The sequence below is a fragment of the Melanotaenia boesemani genome, chromosome 9, assembly GCF_017639745.1.
Source record: "Melanotaenia boesemani isolate fMelBoe1 chromosome 9, fMelBoe1.pri, whole genome shotgun sequence".
Classification (NCBI taxonomy): domain Eukaryota; kingdom Metazoa; phylum Chordata; class Actinopteri; order Atheriniformes; family Melanotaeniidae; genus Melanotaenia; species Melanotaenia boesemani.
This window is the reverse complement of record NC_055690.1, coordinates 34,821,086-34,838,992: the sequence shown is the minus strand read 5'-3', so window position 1 is coordinate 34,838,992 and position 17,907 is coordinate 34,821,086. Positions and strand designations below refer to the sequence as shown.

The 17,907-nt window shown below is 39.7% G+C and overlaps 1 protein-coding gene across 1 annotated transcript; it reads left to right on the top strand.

Annotated features, from left to right (window-relative positions):
- The first annotated feature begins 2,643 nt into the window (after positions 1–2,643).
- Positions 2,644–16,972, top strand: capns1b (calpain, small subunit 1 b). Its single transcript, XM_041995614.1, has 11 exons — positions 2,644–2,793; positions 4,124–4,182; positions 4,308–4,344; positions 5,111–5,203; positions 11,877–11,934; positions 12,062–12,126; positions 13,452–13,520; positions 13,643–13,721; positions 13,793–13,909; positions 16,151–16,209; positions 16,609–16,972. Exons 2-11 carry the CDS (start codon positions 4,136–4,138, stop codon positions 16,633–16,635), a joined length of 651 nt encoding a protein of 216 aa, XP_041851548.1. The 5' UTR covers positions 2,644–2,793; positions 4,124–4,135; the 3' UTR covers positions 16,636–16,972.
- Positions 16,973–17,907: the final 935 nt, after the last annotated feature.

Here is a 17,907-nt window from a genome sequence, read left to right as displayed (position 1 = left end):
ACTCTATTAAGCATTTTAAAGCATACAGGTGTCGGCATTCATGCAAATTATTTGTGTGCCTGTGTGCATACATATAAAGAAAAACAGTAAATTCTTAATTTTCAATAATCCTTATGATGTATACAGACCCATGTACAAACCCATGTGTTTGTACATCTAATCAACATTCAATCATTTGTAAGAAAAGGGAGAAAAGGAAAATACATTGTAATAATTATTTTTTGGTGCATATTTCTGTAATATTTTGTACTTATATGATTTTTTTAAATGCTCAAGTGTGGTACAACCCTTTAATTGCTCATCCAGCTCATTCCAAAGATCAACTCCAGAACGAGTGATGAACATCTATTTTTTAAGGTAGCTCGCACGCACTATACTTCAAATCTTTATTACTAATCATTTTTTGTATATTATTAGGTAAGAGATTGTACTTGGCTTTATATATTATTTGTAAGGTTTTGTATTTAACTAGATCTTCAGTCTTTAGTACTTCAGATATCAAGAACAGTGGGTTTGTGTTGTCCCTAAAGCCAGCATTGTGCATTATTCAAAGAGCCTTTTGTTGTGTGTTTAGTTTTGTCTTAAAGGTATTGCCCCAAACTTCAATACAGTAGCAAATATGTGGCAAAACAAGAGTACAGTAAACATTATGCAGGGTTTTAAAGTTGAATATATGCCTGGATTTACCCATTATAGCAATGCACTTAGCAATTTTACTTCTAATACTGGTAATTTGAGGATTCCAGCTAAGTTTGTGGTCAAGAATAACGCCAAGAAAATTGTGTTTTATATACGCATTCTATAGTTTCATTTTGGATTTCCATTTTAATCTGTACACTGCTGCTTCGGTTGCCAAATGCCATTAATTCATTCATTCTCTGCACCGCTTGGTCCATTATGGGTCACGGGTAAGCTGGAGTCTGTCCCAGCATTAACAGGTGAGAGGCAGGTACACCTGGACAGGTCACCAGTCCATCGCAGGGCCAACACACTCGCACTCACTCCTAGGGAGAATTTAGAGTCATCAATTAACCTAACATGCATGTCTTTGGACGGTGGGAGGAAGCCAGGTGCATTTTATTTGAACCTATCCTTTTTAGTTTTACTGGAGTTTTAACTGCCCAGTTGGGTTGTCGACCTCTTCTTTTTTTGTATAGGAATTATTGCTTTTTTCGCCTTACCAACACCACCCCGCCACATAAGGTAAGAGAGAAAGACAGGCGGCGACCTATTTAAAATCAAATGCAACATTGCTGTTGATCGTGACATCTCATAAAGGTACTGGCATGTCCATGGTGGCGTTTGAAGGACGGAGATTTGATGTTTGTGGACTCTGATGGTTGGGACGTTGCGAGACGACAAAATGTTGTTCCGTTCTCGTCTCTCCTGGACTGACAGAGCCTAAAAAGCCTGCACCTGCTTTCACAGCAATGCACCGTCACAGACATGATCTGGTGGGTCTGCAACCCGGCATCTGAGTTTCTGTTGCCACGGCTACCAACTACCGTTTAGTCAGTACAATAATTTACAACAATAAGACTATTTGACTGGAACTTCTTTTATAGGTGTTCATTATCACTTTTAAATGGACACCCTCCAACCAATCAGAATCGAGTATTCACCCAGACCATGATACTCTGATCAACAGGGATCAGTTCTGGCAGAACTTGATCATGAAACAGGCCAGTCAGCTCTGTGCAGGGCACACCTAACATAACAATCATCTTAACAGGCATATTTCGAATATTTGTGTTTTACAATCCACAGGTAGATCAACCATAGTCTACAGCACTACTTTTCTAAGGTTTTAACAACAGAGATTTATTTCTTTGTTGTTATCCACTGCCAGATTTTTTGGTTTATGTAACTTTGTTCTAAATTATGCTGGACATTATGCTGTAAATAGATTTGTATTCTAAAATTTATTTTACTAAAACACTGAGTTTACCTGAAGATGAATATGAGATCAACTGCATCTGCTACATGACTTAACACTACTCTGCTACAAAAAATTAAAAAAGAAAAAGAATTTTGTACACAATCAATGTCATAGTACACTTTTAAATGGATTCTCTGATCTTGTTAAGTCAATTGTATTAATTAAAAAGTTTATCTGTCTGTCTGTCTTTCTGTCTTTCTGTCGGTCTGTCGGTCTGTCTGTCTGTCTGTAAATGATGATGATCAGTCCTTTTCATCATGCTGTTTACATGTTGACATTGTCAGACCAAAATGACACATGACAAGTTATTAGACAGAAGTTTGAGATAAAATAATAACCATTGTACTCCATCCTTTCCCATACCAGCTGCTGAGCAAAGTGCTACACAGTTAAAACAAACAAACAAACAAACAAACAAACAACTAACAACTTTTTGTTAGTAGTGTATGTGTGTGTATGAGTTAAATTAGGACTTAAAACAATCCAATGGTCTCAGATTTCACCTGAATACTAAGATTTTTCCTGTCGGCCCCTGAACACAACACAAACGAGCTGTTCTCTCTCTCTCTCTCTCTCTCTCTCTCTGTCTCTCTCTCTGTCTCTCGCTCTTGTTTTGCTCCAGGGAATAGGACGGGTGTTAGGGCCCTGAAGCCGGCTATCTTCAGTGTGTGTGTGTGTGTGTGTTTTGGGCGGGGTGTAACAGGACTTTTCACCCTGCTGGTTTTCTGGCCTCCGGCAGTGGGAGCGTCTTCTGTCTGACTGTCGACCGTCTGTCTCCTCTCCTCTGCGGCTCTGTCCGTCGGTCCTGTTCGCTGCCACGCCGTCTGTTTCTTCCTCCGCTGAAGCAAAACTCTGTAAGTAACACAAATAACCTTATTTTTCTTATTTTCTTATTTTTCTGACTTTATGAAAACAGGGCAGAGCTGTGTGTTCAGCTGATGGGAGGTAAGTGTAGATGTTGTTCCAGCCACGGCTGCTGGAAGTAACGCAGAGTTTCACTTCAAGTAACGAAACAAAAGTCAAATCTTCTTTAATGAGTTCATAGAAGCGTTCACAAACGTTTTCAGAGTAAAATTAGAGCCACATGCAGTAAAACTGAGACACTTTATACCGTTCAGGAAATAAAAGCAGTGAAATTAAAGAATAGCACCAGACAAACACTGACAGAGGATTTCTTATTGTATCATTTTTACTGGTGCATTATTATTATTATTATTATTATTATTATTATTATTATTATTATTATTATTATTATTATTATTATTATTGTTGTTGTTGTTAATTATAATAATAATAATAATAATAATAATAATAATAATAACAATAATAATTTTTAATATAAGTGGTGAATTTGAGCTAATTTTATTAATTTCTTTACTTCATACATATCACTATATGTCTTATTTTAATTGCGATTACAAATCAAAGATTCAAAATGTTCATAAAAAATAAATACCAGATGACCTGAGGGTTCTGGTAGGTTCATACCGGGTCAAGAGGTCTCTGATGTATGTTGGTCCTAAACCATTCAGAGCTTTCTAGACCAGCAGCAGAACTTTAAAGTCTATCCTCTGACGGACCGACAGCCAGTGTAAAGACCTCAGAGCTGGACTGATGTGGTCCACTTTCTTGGTCTTAGTGAGGACTGGAGCAGCAGAGTTCTGGATCAGCTGCAGGTGTCTGACTGATGTTTTAGGTAGAACCTGTAAAAACTCGGTTACAATAATCAAGCCGACTAAAGATGGAAGCTGGACTAGTTTTTCCAGGTTGACTTTGTAATTCTCTAAATGTGTTTTTCAAAATTTAGGTCTGAGTCCATCAGTACACCCAGATATTATTATTAATACTATCTTATTATTTTAAAATTTGATTAATAAAAATAATTTATTTATAAAACTATTAAAGATAAATTATAAAAACCATTACTTTATTTATTTTTACATATTTTTATTTATTTGATTTTAATAATAACTATTTTAATTATTAATATTTCAATATTTATTATTATTTTAATATTCTATAAATCTTTCATTTTTAATACTAAATTTGTTGTTTTTTTATTTATTCATTTAATTAATTTTAAGTGATTTATCCAGTTTACTTATTTTATTTTGGTATTAAAAAATCCATCAAAAGCACAAGTTTATTGTTTACTGTTTACCCAGTGATGTTTTCTCTCTTCAGACCGACTTCAACATGTATCTTGCAAAGAATCTAATCGGTGGCCTCATTAACGTTGCGGGGTGAGCACAAACACTTCGCGTTTCTTTTCTTTCATCATGGAGCTCGACTAACAGTTTCCCTTTGTCTCCAATATTTGTGCTAAGCTAATGGAAGCTAACCAGTCTCCTGTTTTCCCCTCCAACAGCAACATCGACCCATCTCAGTTTGTTCCTTCACACCCGGTAAGTTCCGACGATGTAAAACCTGATGAAGCAGCAGAAACTCGTTGCTCCTTCCAGCTCTCTGATTTATTGATTCAGTCTTTAATGGACACATTTTGACTCATGGATGCATTTTTCACTTTGTTAAATTGGGAACGCAGCTTCAGAAAAGAAGTGTGTAAGATTGTTAGCAACTGCAGAAGAGTCAGAGATGTCAGCTGGGATGCTTGGACTCATTGTAGAGATTATAATGACTCAAAATAATCTGAAAAATCACACACCTGCAGTCAAAACATCCACTGTGAAGAAAATACAAACTAAGACAGTAGATGGAGCAGATGGTCTGCATGGTTTAAATACAGCGTGTGTATTTATTTAAAGAAAGGTTAGCTCACATCTCACTTTTTAATTTTTTTCTTTAATTGGACAAATGCATCTAGATAGATAGATAGATAGATGGATAGATAGATAGGTAGGTAGGTAGGTAAATGACTTTATTCATCCTCAAGGGGAAATTTTGTTGTCATAGCAGTCAAATATAATATAGAAAAACCCAAGAAATTCCTTCCTTATAAAATCTGTTCAGACTGATTCAAACAGAATTAGCTTTTTCATCTGAAGTCCAGAAAAAGTTCAGTCTGTAAATCCAGCCACTGAATCCAGTCTCAGTGGAAGATTTCATGAGCAAACAAACACTGACCATCTAGATGCAGCAGCGCTGGCGAGTGTGTGACAGCCTGACCAAACAGAGACTCTCTGTGTGTTTTTCTGCGTGTGTGTGTTGCAGCCTCCTCCTCGCAGACCTCTGAACTTCAGTGCGGGTCGTGAGAGCGACGAGGAGAAGCAGTTTCGGAAGATTTTCCAACAGCTTGCTGGAGATGTGAGTTCACATCGTTCCTGTTTAACCTGGTTTAATCGTGACTGTCTGTTTACCAGATTACACTGCCTCCATCACTAAATGATCACTTAACCCTTTAAATGCTGTTAGATCTCCCAAGAACCACCGCCTCTACCATCATCGGTTTCTCAGGAGCGGTAGTGCGTAACTCTGTGGAGTAAACTGTAATTGATAGCTTACCTTTTAGGTGATCTATGGAAGTTTTCCAGGCATTTCTATCCTGTCCAAGAGGTTTACAATCCAGCCACAAAATGTAGAGTCTCTATATGGTAAATCCAAAAGGAGTGATCCATAATAACATTATTTATCACATTTTCATCATAGAAAGATAACTATGTGCTAAGAGACCTCTATTTAGACCTGGGAATGATGATGAAGCCACTTCCTGTCAAACCTTACACCAATCAGAGAGCATACATTGACAGTTATGTCCAATCAGGAGCAGCCAAAAATCAACAAGCTTGAAAAGAACTCAACACTGACTCACTTTAACATGTCAGTTGAAACAAGTACTGAACACAGGATAAAAGCAAAAAATAATAATAAAAAAAAAAGAAAAGAAATGCACAATAACAACAGAAATAAAAGAAGAAAAGGAAAAGAACAAAAATAATGCTCCTCTATGGCTCTATGGGGCCCCTCATCTTAATTATTTCTCTGCTTCCACTTAGTTTTGTATAAAGGGAAAACAGTATTTATGTTCCCTGCTATGCAGACGACACTCATCTCTACCTGTCAACTAAATCCCATACTTCTTTTCTTCTTAGCAAAATTTAAAGCTCAAAGCTTTATTAAACTCAACAGTAACAAAACTGAATTTCTTATTGCTGGTTCCACATTCATCTGAACCAAATGTCCAAATTCCTCATTTATTATTGATAACGTTACAGTCCTCCTTCCTTTTTTAATGAAGTGTCTATTCAGAGTTTCTATATGGTAAATCCAAAAGGAGTGATCCATAATAACATTATTTATCACATTTTCATCATAGAAAGATAACTATGTGCTAAGAGACCTTTATTTAGACCTGGGAATGATGATGAAGCCACTTCCTGTCAAACCTTACACCAATCAGAGAGCATAAGTTGACAGTAATGTCCAATCAGGAGCAGCCAAAGATCAACAAGCTTGAAAAGAACTCAACACTGACTCACTTTAACACGGGTAGATTTGTTAATCTACCTCGGTCGGCCTTTTTTCATCTATTTACTTTAAACCATCTTTTCCTATGTCTTTTTTCCAACAGTTGCTCCATTCTTATCCACACTCTTGCCACTGCTTGCCTTACTGTAACTCTCTCCTCTGGTTTCTTAAAATCTTTACCTATTTGCCCTTGCTATTGAAACTTGAGTCTTTTCATAGTATTAAGTCTTCTCGTTAGACCGACTTCTTTATACTGGCCTATGTTTCATAACTTCTATTTCTGTTTTGTCTGAGTTATGGATATGTTGACTTCATACAAATTCAAGAAATTTTACAGCATGACTGGCTTCATATCCGACGTTCCTCCCTGTCTCCTACTGCAGTGGATGGTTTGCAGGTTGTTGGCTGTAATGATACAATACGATGTGCAGAATAAAGTTTCAGGATAAGTTGTGTGTATGAAGCAGATGTGCTTAGACTTTCAGACTTTAGTCTGGTCTGTAATTTCACCACAATGAGTTGTTTAGAACAGTGTGGTTGCCGTTCTTGGCTCATGAGTATAATCTCACTGAGACCCAGTCAGAGATGTGAACAGATTTAAGGTGCTTTGTTCTCTAAGATACATTCAGGAGATTAGCTCTTGTTTTAGGAAACGTGCGAGTGGCTGCTGGGAGGTTTAAAATCCTTATTTTCTCTCCACCTACATTTCCTCTTTTAATGTCCACGGTGCCTCGAGCTTCACCCTGAATCAGTCTTTCTCCACAGAACTTATCAGAACCAGGTCTTTGGGTGTATGGATTCTGATGCCATTGGCTATCTCCATCCACCTCTTTCTTTTTATAGTCAGTACCTCTACGAGTGACATCTGACTGCAGTGTCCTCCATCTTTTTCAGTTTTAGCTGAGGCAGTGCAAGGTGCTGATGTTAGTTTCAGACATTCTTGGCTCTCCTACGGCATGTTAGTGGCTGAGATGGTGCAGCTGCCAGCAGACTCAGTCTTCAGTAACTAGCTGTGTGCGTTCCATGTGCGACCTTTTAAAACCAAAGTATCTCCATGCTGCTACAGCTTCACTTCCTGAACTTTCTCCGTTCATTTTTACCGCTCGTCATCTCCAATAACACAGCTGCTCTGCCATATGTTTAGTGGTGCATCAGTGAAAAAGGTACCCCCTCAAACAATTTCCTACAGCACATTCCCAACCTTTTTTAGTCGGTTTAATCTGACTTTATTTGTCAGATAAATGTGCTGCATACAGTGAAATCTGTGTAAGATACCTGTGATGTTCTGAGAACACACACCTGTGTGACGATGTGGCCACTTTACCTGCAGTTGGTGGTTTGAAGTTGGGACTTTGATGCAATTATCTTCTCAAAAAGAACTCCACAGCCTTTTAAAAACTAATCAAAATTCTGTTTTTTTGTTCTTTCCCATCATATTTTATGTGCACATCAGCTATAAAGATATGGCTAAGTATTCCAGATTACAGTCAGAATCTTCTGGTTTGCAATGTTTGCTGGTTTTGTCTCACAGTGGACATGCTTCAGTGGCGTGACTGCACATTTAGCTTCCCCATGCATCAAGTTTTTCCAGTTCTCTTCAGTGGAAAAACCTACGTACAGGAGTAACTGTCTGGGAGTTTATAACTGTGATCAACTGATAAAATATTGACCTGCTTTAGCTTCATTTGTAGCGTTGAAGATTTTATTCTAAATTTTAAACCCCTGATTTGGAAACCAGGTCTTGATCTCTCTGCATTGGTAAATTTTAGCTTATCTCCAAGATTAACTCTTATTTGGTAAGACAGTTAAAGATTAAGTTCCTTATTTACATTGTAATATCATCACATGGCTACTGAGGAAGGCTACAGAAAGTGCCTGAAACATTTCAAGGTAAACAAAGATGTTTATCTTTAACCGCCCAACTAAATGAAAGTCAAGCCTAATAATTTATTATCTCATTTACAGCATCTAGTGGTCACTTGTGTCTCTGGTCTGGGTCATAGATAGAAATATTTGTGTAAACTTTGCTGGTTCTACAACCTCCGCCACTTCTGGACCATGTGGTCTAGAAGTCCCACAGGGCTTAGTTTTAAGGCTCCTCCTGTTTTCTTTTTATTTACTTTGTCTGGGTTCCCTTATTATCCTACACGGTGTCCCAACTTTTCCAGAGTTGTAAATTGAAGTGTCAACATGGTTCAGAAAGGAAGTGAATTTCTTAAATCTAGGCTGGATTACTGCAATAATCTTGATTTTTTTGGGTCAGTCCTCCCTCTCATGTGTCCCGCTGCACATCTTTAAACTGGAGCACAAAAGAAAGATCATATTTAGCCATTCAGGTTTTGATCTAAACAAAAGCTCAGAGCGGACAAACCCTTTTCTATTGCTGCTTCTAAAATGTGGAACAGTTATCCTTTTCATGCCAAACAGGTCACTCCATTGTTCCTTTCTAACTCTTTAGCCTTTGACTCAGTTTAAGACGTTGAGTTTATTTGTGCTCATGTTTTTTTGTGGTTTTTTGTGCTTGAGGTATTAATTGTATTTTATTGTTATATGATTGGTCTTTCTGTCTTTTTACATTTCATACTTCCTGGTTTCAGCTGTGGTTGCTGTTGTTAAAGACTTTGTGAATAAAGTTGGTATAGTTAATCAGTTTTTTCTTACGTTATGGCTCTTTGTCAGTGTGGGGATCAGATATCTGGCTGGTTTTTCACCACACCTGTGGGTCTGCTACCTTTCAGACACCTGACTCCACCCCGAACCTTCACACCTTTGTTTCCTCATCCAGCTTTTCATTACATGCTGCACTGAAACTCTGGAACTGTGTGAATAAATGTGGAAATACTAGCATGACTGATCATAAAGCGAATAGGAGGAAACTCAGATGTGTTTGGTGGAGAAATTAGCATATTTCTCAGCAGAATTTTCATTTATCTTCATCTTGTCGAAGCATCATCACACACTCCACCAACGAGCCTCACGGTGCAATCCGGAGCTGTAAAATGATTTCCGGGCTCAGAGAAAAAAGAGCTTCAATGAATTAAACTCGGGGTGAATTAGCAGCAACTCTCTGGGTTTGTAGTCAGGGTCACACACTGAATCTGACAAATGTGGAAACTTCATTCAGCTGTAGGGTGTGTTTCACACACAGCGACTCTCTCAAAGCAGCATTCCTGTCATTGTTGATGAGGGCGGCATGGAGCCTGAGGGGCGTTGTTCTGTGTGTGTGACTCACCAGATCAACCAGCCAGCTCTCTGTGGGTGGATTTATTCCAAAACAGCAGAGCGAAGATAAAAAACAGTCATGCTGAAGTATCTGGCTGAGCTCCAGGTGGGTGGGGTAAAGGTGGAGCCTGTTAGACTGGTTCAGTTTGTGCTGCATTCAGTGAAAACCAGACATAAGAAATCTGAACTGAAACCACGCTGGTTTCCACTTTTCCAACTTAGAGTCAGTTCAATTAAAATAAAAAAACTTTATTTATCCCTGAAGGGCAATTTACGGCACACAGAGTAGTCATCAAGTTTCATGTATGTGGAGGTAAAACAAGACAAAAGAAACAACAAGAAACTAGTCAGAAAACACAAGTAGCTGTGCAATTAGGACATAGACATAATAAAGTTACCCCCCACCCCCCAAAAAAAGTATAATACACTACAATACAGTAAAATGAAATGACATGATGCCCCCGCGACCCGACTCTGAACAAGCGGCAGAAAATGGAAGGATGGATGAAATGATATGGTAAGGCGTAGAGTGATGCACAAAGAGTAAAACCAGTTGATCAGAAAGCAACTTTCCCCAAACCGATTTCTCTTCATCAGATGGGCGGCAGTTCTGACCACAGAAATTATGACTAAAGAAAATTTATTCCATGTTTTGACAGCTTGTTGTGGGGAACAGTGAACAGATCTCGAAGGGTCTGGATGTTATTCCTGTTTTTTTCTCTCTCAGCAGTGTCAGATTGGGGGAATATCAGACAGCTTCAGTTGGGTTTGAGTCATGCTCCGATCAGTGTGACTCATTTGTTTTTCAAACACTGTGGTGTTTCTGCTGCAAAGAGCTGGGGAGCAGTCAAATTTCCCATTTTTTTTTACAAGAGTGAAAAAGACTCAGTTTGGCCCAAATGCGGCCCACAGCATGCTTGCCACACCCAGGCCAGCTCCTCACATTTGGACCCCATGTGGCCCCCAGGTCCCTTGCCGGGGCCGTAACTGAACCAGAAGTTCCTAAAATATCCCAGATTAGGCCCAAATGTGAACTGCTCGAGTCAGAAGCACTCCTTCAATTATGTAATGATCACCGCCTCTCCATCCTTGAGCAAATCACCCCATTTAGAACAGGAAATCTATGATCAATGATCGTTCAAGCCCTAATAAGACTAGAAAATCTGAACATCAGTAGAAGGCCAAGATATCTGAGGAAACACACAATGTCCTTAAGATTTAAATGCAAACTATCAGAAAGCAGCTAAAGGTGCAAAATCATCTGACAAAAGATTATTTCATTTATTTATTGGCCTATTTGTCCCTAATAGATGATAAATCAGCAAACATGCAGAGAATTCTACAGTTTTATGCATTTGACATTTATTGTTTTCAAAAAACAGCACCTGAGGATGAAAACATGGATCAAACTGATTAAAACATAATTCACTCAGTGATCTCCGATCTGACTCTGGAATAAAGATGTTGAAGTTTTAATGTATCACTCAAGGAGATCTGTCAGCTGAAATGCCGTCATTTATCCAAGAAAATGTTTTCACTTGTGTTTGAGTTGAACAGAATAAAAGTCATTTTCTTACCTCAAAAGAAAAATTTAAATTAAGAATAAATAATTAGAAAAAATTAAATCCTCATTTAACTTCACTATTTGAGAAGTTAAAGAGCAGTATGCTGGAAGTAGAGCCATCTAGTGGTGGAACTGGAGATAGCAGACGTCTCAAACATCCTCCAACCACAAGCAAATTCAATTAAAATTCATTTTATTTATTTAAGCGACTTCAGTCCAAACAGCTAATACTTAGCATCTGAGAAAAGCTTCAACACTGATTGTTTTCTACCTTCACCAGCCACTGCTCATTCCTCCACTTCTCCTTCATCACCTTCTGTACGTCATTTTTCTTCTAAGGCTTTTTCATGGCAGTAACATGGCCGTTTTACATATATTACTATAAATAATTTATTTCAATCTCATAAAACAGAACAAATTTAACCATGTGATTAGAAACTAATAAGATATTTATACTTTTAAAAAAAGATTTTTTTTTTTTTGCATGAAAAGGATCATGCATGACATAAATGTGTGAATATGTTGCTTGAGGTCTGAATAGATAGAATAAGTCTCCTCAGCTAATATGCTAACTATGACAGGAATGTTCCAGTCACAACATTAAAAATTATTTTATCATTTTTTAAGTCGGAGGCCGTTGCCATGGTAACTGACTATGTAGTGCTTGAACCCGGTCATCTCGTGCCAGTAGAACCCATTTTCATTGTGTGTTTGTGGTTTTAACAGGACTTGGAGGTGAGCCCAAAAGAGCTGATGGACATTCTCAACAAAATCATTTCCAAACGTGAGTCCAGCTGACTATTTTAGAAAACAAATAAGAATGTGCATAATTTTGATGTTTTTTTTCTGCAAATCCCTCATCATTGATGATTAAAGTTGTGTAGTTAAACTAACCTGACCTAACGCCTCAGATGCAGCCCTGAAGACGGACGGGTTCAGCATCGAGTCCTGCAGGAGCATGGTTGCTGTCATGGATGTATCCTTCCACACAGACTTGTTAGGGGCGGTAAAGATGTTTAACAAACCTGTCAATCAAAGTTAAAAAAAAGTCAAAGTCACTGCATATTTATTTGAAAGTAGTTAAGGACCAATTCCACATTTTAGAGACTGTTTTTACTTACAATGTAATGTCAGCCGACACTCTGCGTCCGCTTCATCAGCTCCACCTGTTCAAATTCCTGTCAACACAAATATCTAACCAGCATATATCTAATCACATGGCAGCATGTAGTCATGTAGACGTGATGAAGACGACTTCCTGAAGTTCAAACTGAGCATCACAATGAGGTTGAAAGGAGATTAAAGGGACTTTGAACGTGTCATGGTTGTTGGTCTGAGTATTTAATGAGATTTTCACACACAACCATCTCCAGGGTTTCCAGAGAATGGTCTGAAGAAGAGAAAATATCCAGTGAGCAGCAGTTGTCTGGACCAGGATGTCCTGTTGATGTCAGAGGTCAGAGGAGAATGGGCAGACTGGTTGGAGATGAAAGACAACAGGAAGTTAAATAAGCACTGGTTCCAACCAAGGTCTGCAGAATAGCATCTCTGGGCAGCTGTCATGGGATGTGGTGGAACGGGAAATTCCAACTGTGTGATGCTGTCATGTCAATATGGAGCAAAACCTCTGAGGAAGGTTTCCACCACCTGCAATAGACTGGCAACCTGTCCAGGTGTACCTGCCTCTCGCCTGCTAATTGCTGGGATAGGCTCCTGCTTTCCTGCGACTCTTAATTGGATTAGGCGGTGCAGAAAATGGATAGATGAATGAATGTTTCCAACACCTTGTTCGTTCTATCACACTAAGGATTGAGGGAGTTCTGTGGAAAAAGGGGTCCAGCCTGGTACTAGAAGGTGGACCTGATAAAGTGGACAGTGAGTGTAAATCAAGCGGCATCATTCTGTATGAAAAGTATCATCTGAATCTTATTTATCAGGATGCATACCATGATATGCAATATTTATTTAATTATACTTTATTAAACCCAGCTGGAAAATTCTCTGCGTTTTAACCCATCCTAGTTAAACCAAGAGCAGTTGGCTGCCAGACTAGTTTCCAGCACGCAGGGAGCAGTTGGGGTTTAAGGGCCTTCCTCAGGGGCCCTCAGTTGCCAGCCCGGGGACTTGAACCCAGGTCATTAGACCCAAGCCTGCCTCTGTAACCACTAGGCTACCACTGCCCTGCATGTTAGAAATATAGAACCAATTGTATGATAATCAGAAGCGCTGGTGTTCTTTATGTTTGGGATTTTGTGTTCTGCTCTCATTGTGGAGTTTGAGCTTTGACCCGACTTCCTGCAGTGCGACAGCACAGGAAAACTGGGCTTTGATGAGTTCAAATACCTCTGGAACAACATCAAGAAATGGCAGGTTGGTTTTCTGCAGCTTCCTGCTTTCATTAACAACGTTTATGTGCCGTTTTTCTTCTGGATTCAAAGTGAATCCAGCTGTGTTTATTTTGTGTAGTTTATGTGTCTGTTTGTCGTCTCCAGGCTATCTATATATCCCACGACACAGATCGCTCAGGTGTGATCGACTCTCAGGAGCTGCCACAGGCCTTCAAGGATGCAGGTGAGAAATGAAGCTCTGTGTGTGTGTGTGTTTAAATATTTAGAGAAGTCTGACTGTGTTTGTGTGTGTAGGTTTCCCTCTGAATGACCAGCTCTATAAGCTGATCATCCGTCGCTATTGCGATGAGCGCGGCGACATGGACTTTGACAACTTCACTGGCTGCCTGGTGCGACTGGATGCCATGTGCAGTGAGTGTCTCAGCCTTCCTCACCCTCCTCATCCTCTCTCCTGTCTGTTTGCTTCTGTGTAAAATGATTGTTTTTAGTCATAATTGTATGCACTCCCTGTATGTAATTCAGACACATACACAGTAATTATTAATGAAAAATACAAGTCAAAAGAGGAGGTGAAATTCTGCACAGAACCGACAAACATTTTATGCAACCCCAGGTCCAAAAATAGTCAGGACGCTGTGCAAAAAGATAAAAGATAAAAACATGTCGGATGATGAAACAGACGTTTCACCATGTGTTGAAAATATGAGCCGATAGTGAATCTGATGGAAAAAGTTGGAACAGGAGCAACAAAAGGCTGGAAAAGTACCTGGTACAAACCAGAAACACCTGGAGGAGCATTGGACAACTAACCAGGTTACCTGGTAACAGGTCAGTAACATGACTGGTATAAAAGGAGCATTTCAGAGAGGCAGAGTCTCTCAGATGGAACGATGGACAGAGCTTCACCAATCTGAGACTAACTGGGCCTAAAACTGTGGAACAATTTCAGAAAAATGTTCCTCAGAAGTTCCAGCATCTACTGTGTAGAATATCATCAGAAGATTAAGAGAATCAGGAGGAATTAAAAGCAGACATGATTCTCTACTGGAAACCACTGCATGGACTCAGGAAGTCTTCCAGAAACCACTGTCTGTGAACACAGTTCACCCTGAAACCCACAAATGCAGGTTAAAGCTCCATCATGCAGAGAAGAAGCCAGATGTGAACAGGATCCAGAACCAGCTTCTTCCGTCTTCTCTGGACCAAAGCTCATTTAAAATGGTCTGAGGCAAAGTGGAAACCTGGATGAAGATGTGAACTAGTTTGTGGAAAGCATGGACGGCGTGTCCTGCAGACTAAAGAGGAGAGGGAGCATCCAGCTTGTTATCAGTGGACAGGTGAAAAGCTGCATCTCTGATGGGATGGGGCTGCATTAGTGCTTATGGCGTGGGCAGCTTCCACATCTGTGAAGCTCCATCAATGCTGGAAAGTACATGGAGGTTTTAGAGCAACATCTGCTCCCATCCAGACAACGTCTCTTTCAGGGAAGGCCTTGCAGATTTCAGCAAGACGATGCTGAACCACATCCTGCATCCATCACAGCAGCATGGCTTCACAGGAGAAGAGTCCGGCTGCTGAACTGGCCTGCCTGCAGTCCAGACCTTTCACCAGTACACAACATCTGGAGCATCACTGAAGCAGGAATCCAGCAACCAAAGTCCAGGACTGTAGAGCAGCTAGAATCCTACATCAGACCAGAATGAGACAACATTCCTCTCCTAAAACTCCAGCGACTGGTCTCCTCACTTCCCAGACGTTTCCATGCCAAACATCAACCTGGAACTACGTTTTACACCGTGCTAAACATCACCCTGGAACTACTTTTTACACCATGCTGAGCATCACCCTGGAACTACTTTTTACACCATGCTGAACATCACCCTGGAACTACTTTTTACACCGTGCTGAACATCACCCTGGAACTACTTTTTACACCGTGCTAAACATCACCCTGGAACTACTTTTTACACCATGCTTAACATCACCCTGGAACTACTTTTTACACCATGCTAAACATCACCCTGGAACTACGTTTTACACCGTGCTAAACATCACCCTGGAACTACTTTTTACACCATGCTGAGCATCACCCTGGAACTACTTTTTACACCATGCTGAACATCACCCTGGAACTACTTTTTACACCGTGCTGAACATCACCCTGGAACTACTTTTTACACCGTGCTAAACATCACCCTGGAACTACTTTTTACACCATGCTTAACATCACCCTGGAACTACTTTTTACACCATGCTAAACATCACCCTGGAACTACTTTTTACACCATGCTGAGCATCACCCTGGAACTACTTTTTACACCATGCTGAACATCACCCTGGAACTACTTTTTACACCATGCTGAGCATCACCCTGGAACTACTTTTTACACCACGCTTAACATCACCCTGGAACTACTTTTTACACCACGCTGAACATCACAAAACAAACTGAGTGATTTTTCGGTGGAGCCAAATGAGATGTGAAAAAATGTTATCAGTTAAGGTCAAATCTGTGATAAATGTGCACCTCCATCAGAGGTCAAACCTTAAAATCAGAGGATGATCATCATTTTCTGTTTTTAGTGATGATTATTTACAATCCCAATTTTTTTTCCTTTTGAAAAAAAAAATATGTATGTTTTTGTTGTGCAGGAGCTTTTAAGACGCTGGATAAAGACAACAGCGGCACCATCGAGCTGGACATCAAGGAGGTAAAACACAGTAGACGATCACTCTGAAAGCTTAAAGAACATAAAATGATCTTTAAGTTATTGCGATATTTGGCAATTATACACACCCAACTTACACAATATTTCCAGAGGTAATTTTTCCGCCCTGAAAAAGCTCACGCAGGAACATATTCTAATTATGATAATTTAGCATCAATATAAAAATAATTGTTAAATGATTGTAAGTGAAAAGGATAATTGAAAGTATTTAAAATAAAATAAAAAAGCTAGTCCCTAGGCTTGGTGTGAGTAGGACTTAGGAGCGAATTTGTTATTGAATGAAGCCCGATGTTTAGAGAAACTTCAGAAGGAATAAAATCTGAGACGATGAGGATTTAAAAATGCTCTCAGATGCTGACGTCGTCTCTTTTTGTCTCCCAGTGGCTGCAGCTGACCATGTATTCATGAAGCAACGGACGGGAAGCCGCTCCACAGGAAGAAAATGTCTTCTGGTGTTACATGTCACGCCTTACTTCTTCTGATTTGACTCTTTATGCTTGTTTCTGCTCATGGATGCAAATGGTATCCGTGGTAACTGGACCACAATGGCAGCTCAGAGTTGAAGCAAAGGGAAAATTTGAAGTGGGACCAACGTGGAGCTGCTGCTGCACCGTCTTCCTCCTGCTGCCAGGTGGCGCTACAACATCTCTGCTGCACAAAGTTTAATATTTTCATGTTAAAAGGTTTTCATTGGTAGAGAATATCTGTGAAAATAAATCTGAATTAAAAGAATAACGAGAATCAAGATGCTTTTTTCTGGTATTCATTTCTTTTTTTAAAAAAACCATGAACCATAGGATCAACGTCAGACAGATGAGATGATTATTCCATAATAATTAGATTATTAGATTAGATTAGTTATTGAATAATGATCCAAGGGTTTCTAATATTCAGAGAGGCTGAAAAGATTTCCTGACACCCTGAACAAGACTGGGGTTTTCTCCATATTTTTATGAACACTGAATTCTTTGTTCTCTGCCGTCAAAGACACTTTTAAAATGTATTTATCTAGTATTCTATTGGCTGGAGAACATTTGACAGACAGCTCATTCAGCAACCAAAGAGAGAGGAAAAATATCCAAGAGCAGAAGTCATGAGAGCAGAGAATGTGTCTGAGTGTGAGGGAAAGAGACCAGGCTGGATCGCAGGAGATTTGAACCTGCAACCCTAAACCTGAGAAGAGGAGCAGTTTCAAAAAGAAGAACGAAGTATTTGAGAGCCAGAAGGGACTTTTTGAATGTGAGAGCAGAATTTTGAGAGAGAGCAACATGATATTTGAGTGTGAAAACAAGAAATCTTGCTCTCAAATCAAACAATTACCCTCTTCATTAAAGAGAGAAATAACTCCATACATCCCACCACAGAACCCCGATCCCACCCCATACCACCACAGAACCCCGATCCCACCCCATACCACCACAGAACCCCGATCCCAACCCATACCACCACAGAACCCAGATCCCACCCCATACCACCACAGAACCCTGATCCCAACCCATACCACCACAGAACCCTGATCCCAACCCATACCACCACAGAACCCCGATCCCACCCCATACCACCACAGAACCCTGATATAACCCCATACCACCACAGAACCCTGATCCCAAACCATACCACCACAGAACCCTGATCCCAACCCATACCACCACAGAACCCTGATCCCAACCCATACCACCA

What these genes read in the sequence shown, in the direction of transcription:
- capns1b (XM_041995614.1), top strand. Translation starts at nt 4,136, where the DNA reads ATGTATCTTGCAAAGAATCTAATCGGTGGCCTCATTAACGTTGCGGG. An exon ending in TCCAACAGCTTGCTGGAGAT is followed by an intron (nt 5,204 to 11,876) that starts GTGAGTTCACAT and finishes TGGTTTTAACAG; the next exon opens with GACTTGGAGGTGAGCCCAAA. An exon ending in ACAGGCCTTCAAGGATGCAG is followed by an intron (nt 13,722 to 13,792) that starts GTGAGAAATGAA and finishes TTGTGTGTGTAG; the next exon opens with GTTTCCCTCTGAATGACCAG.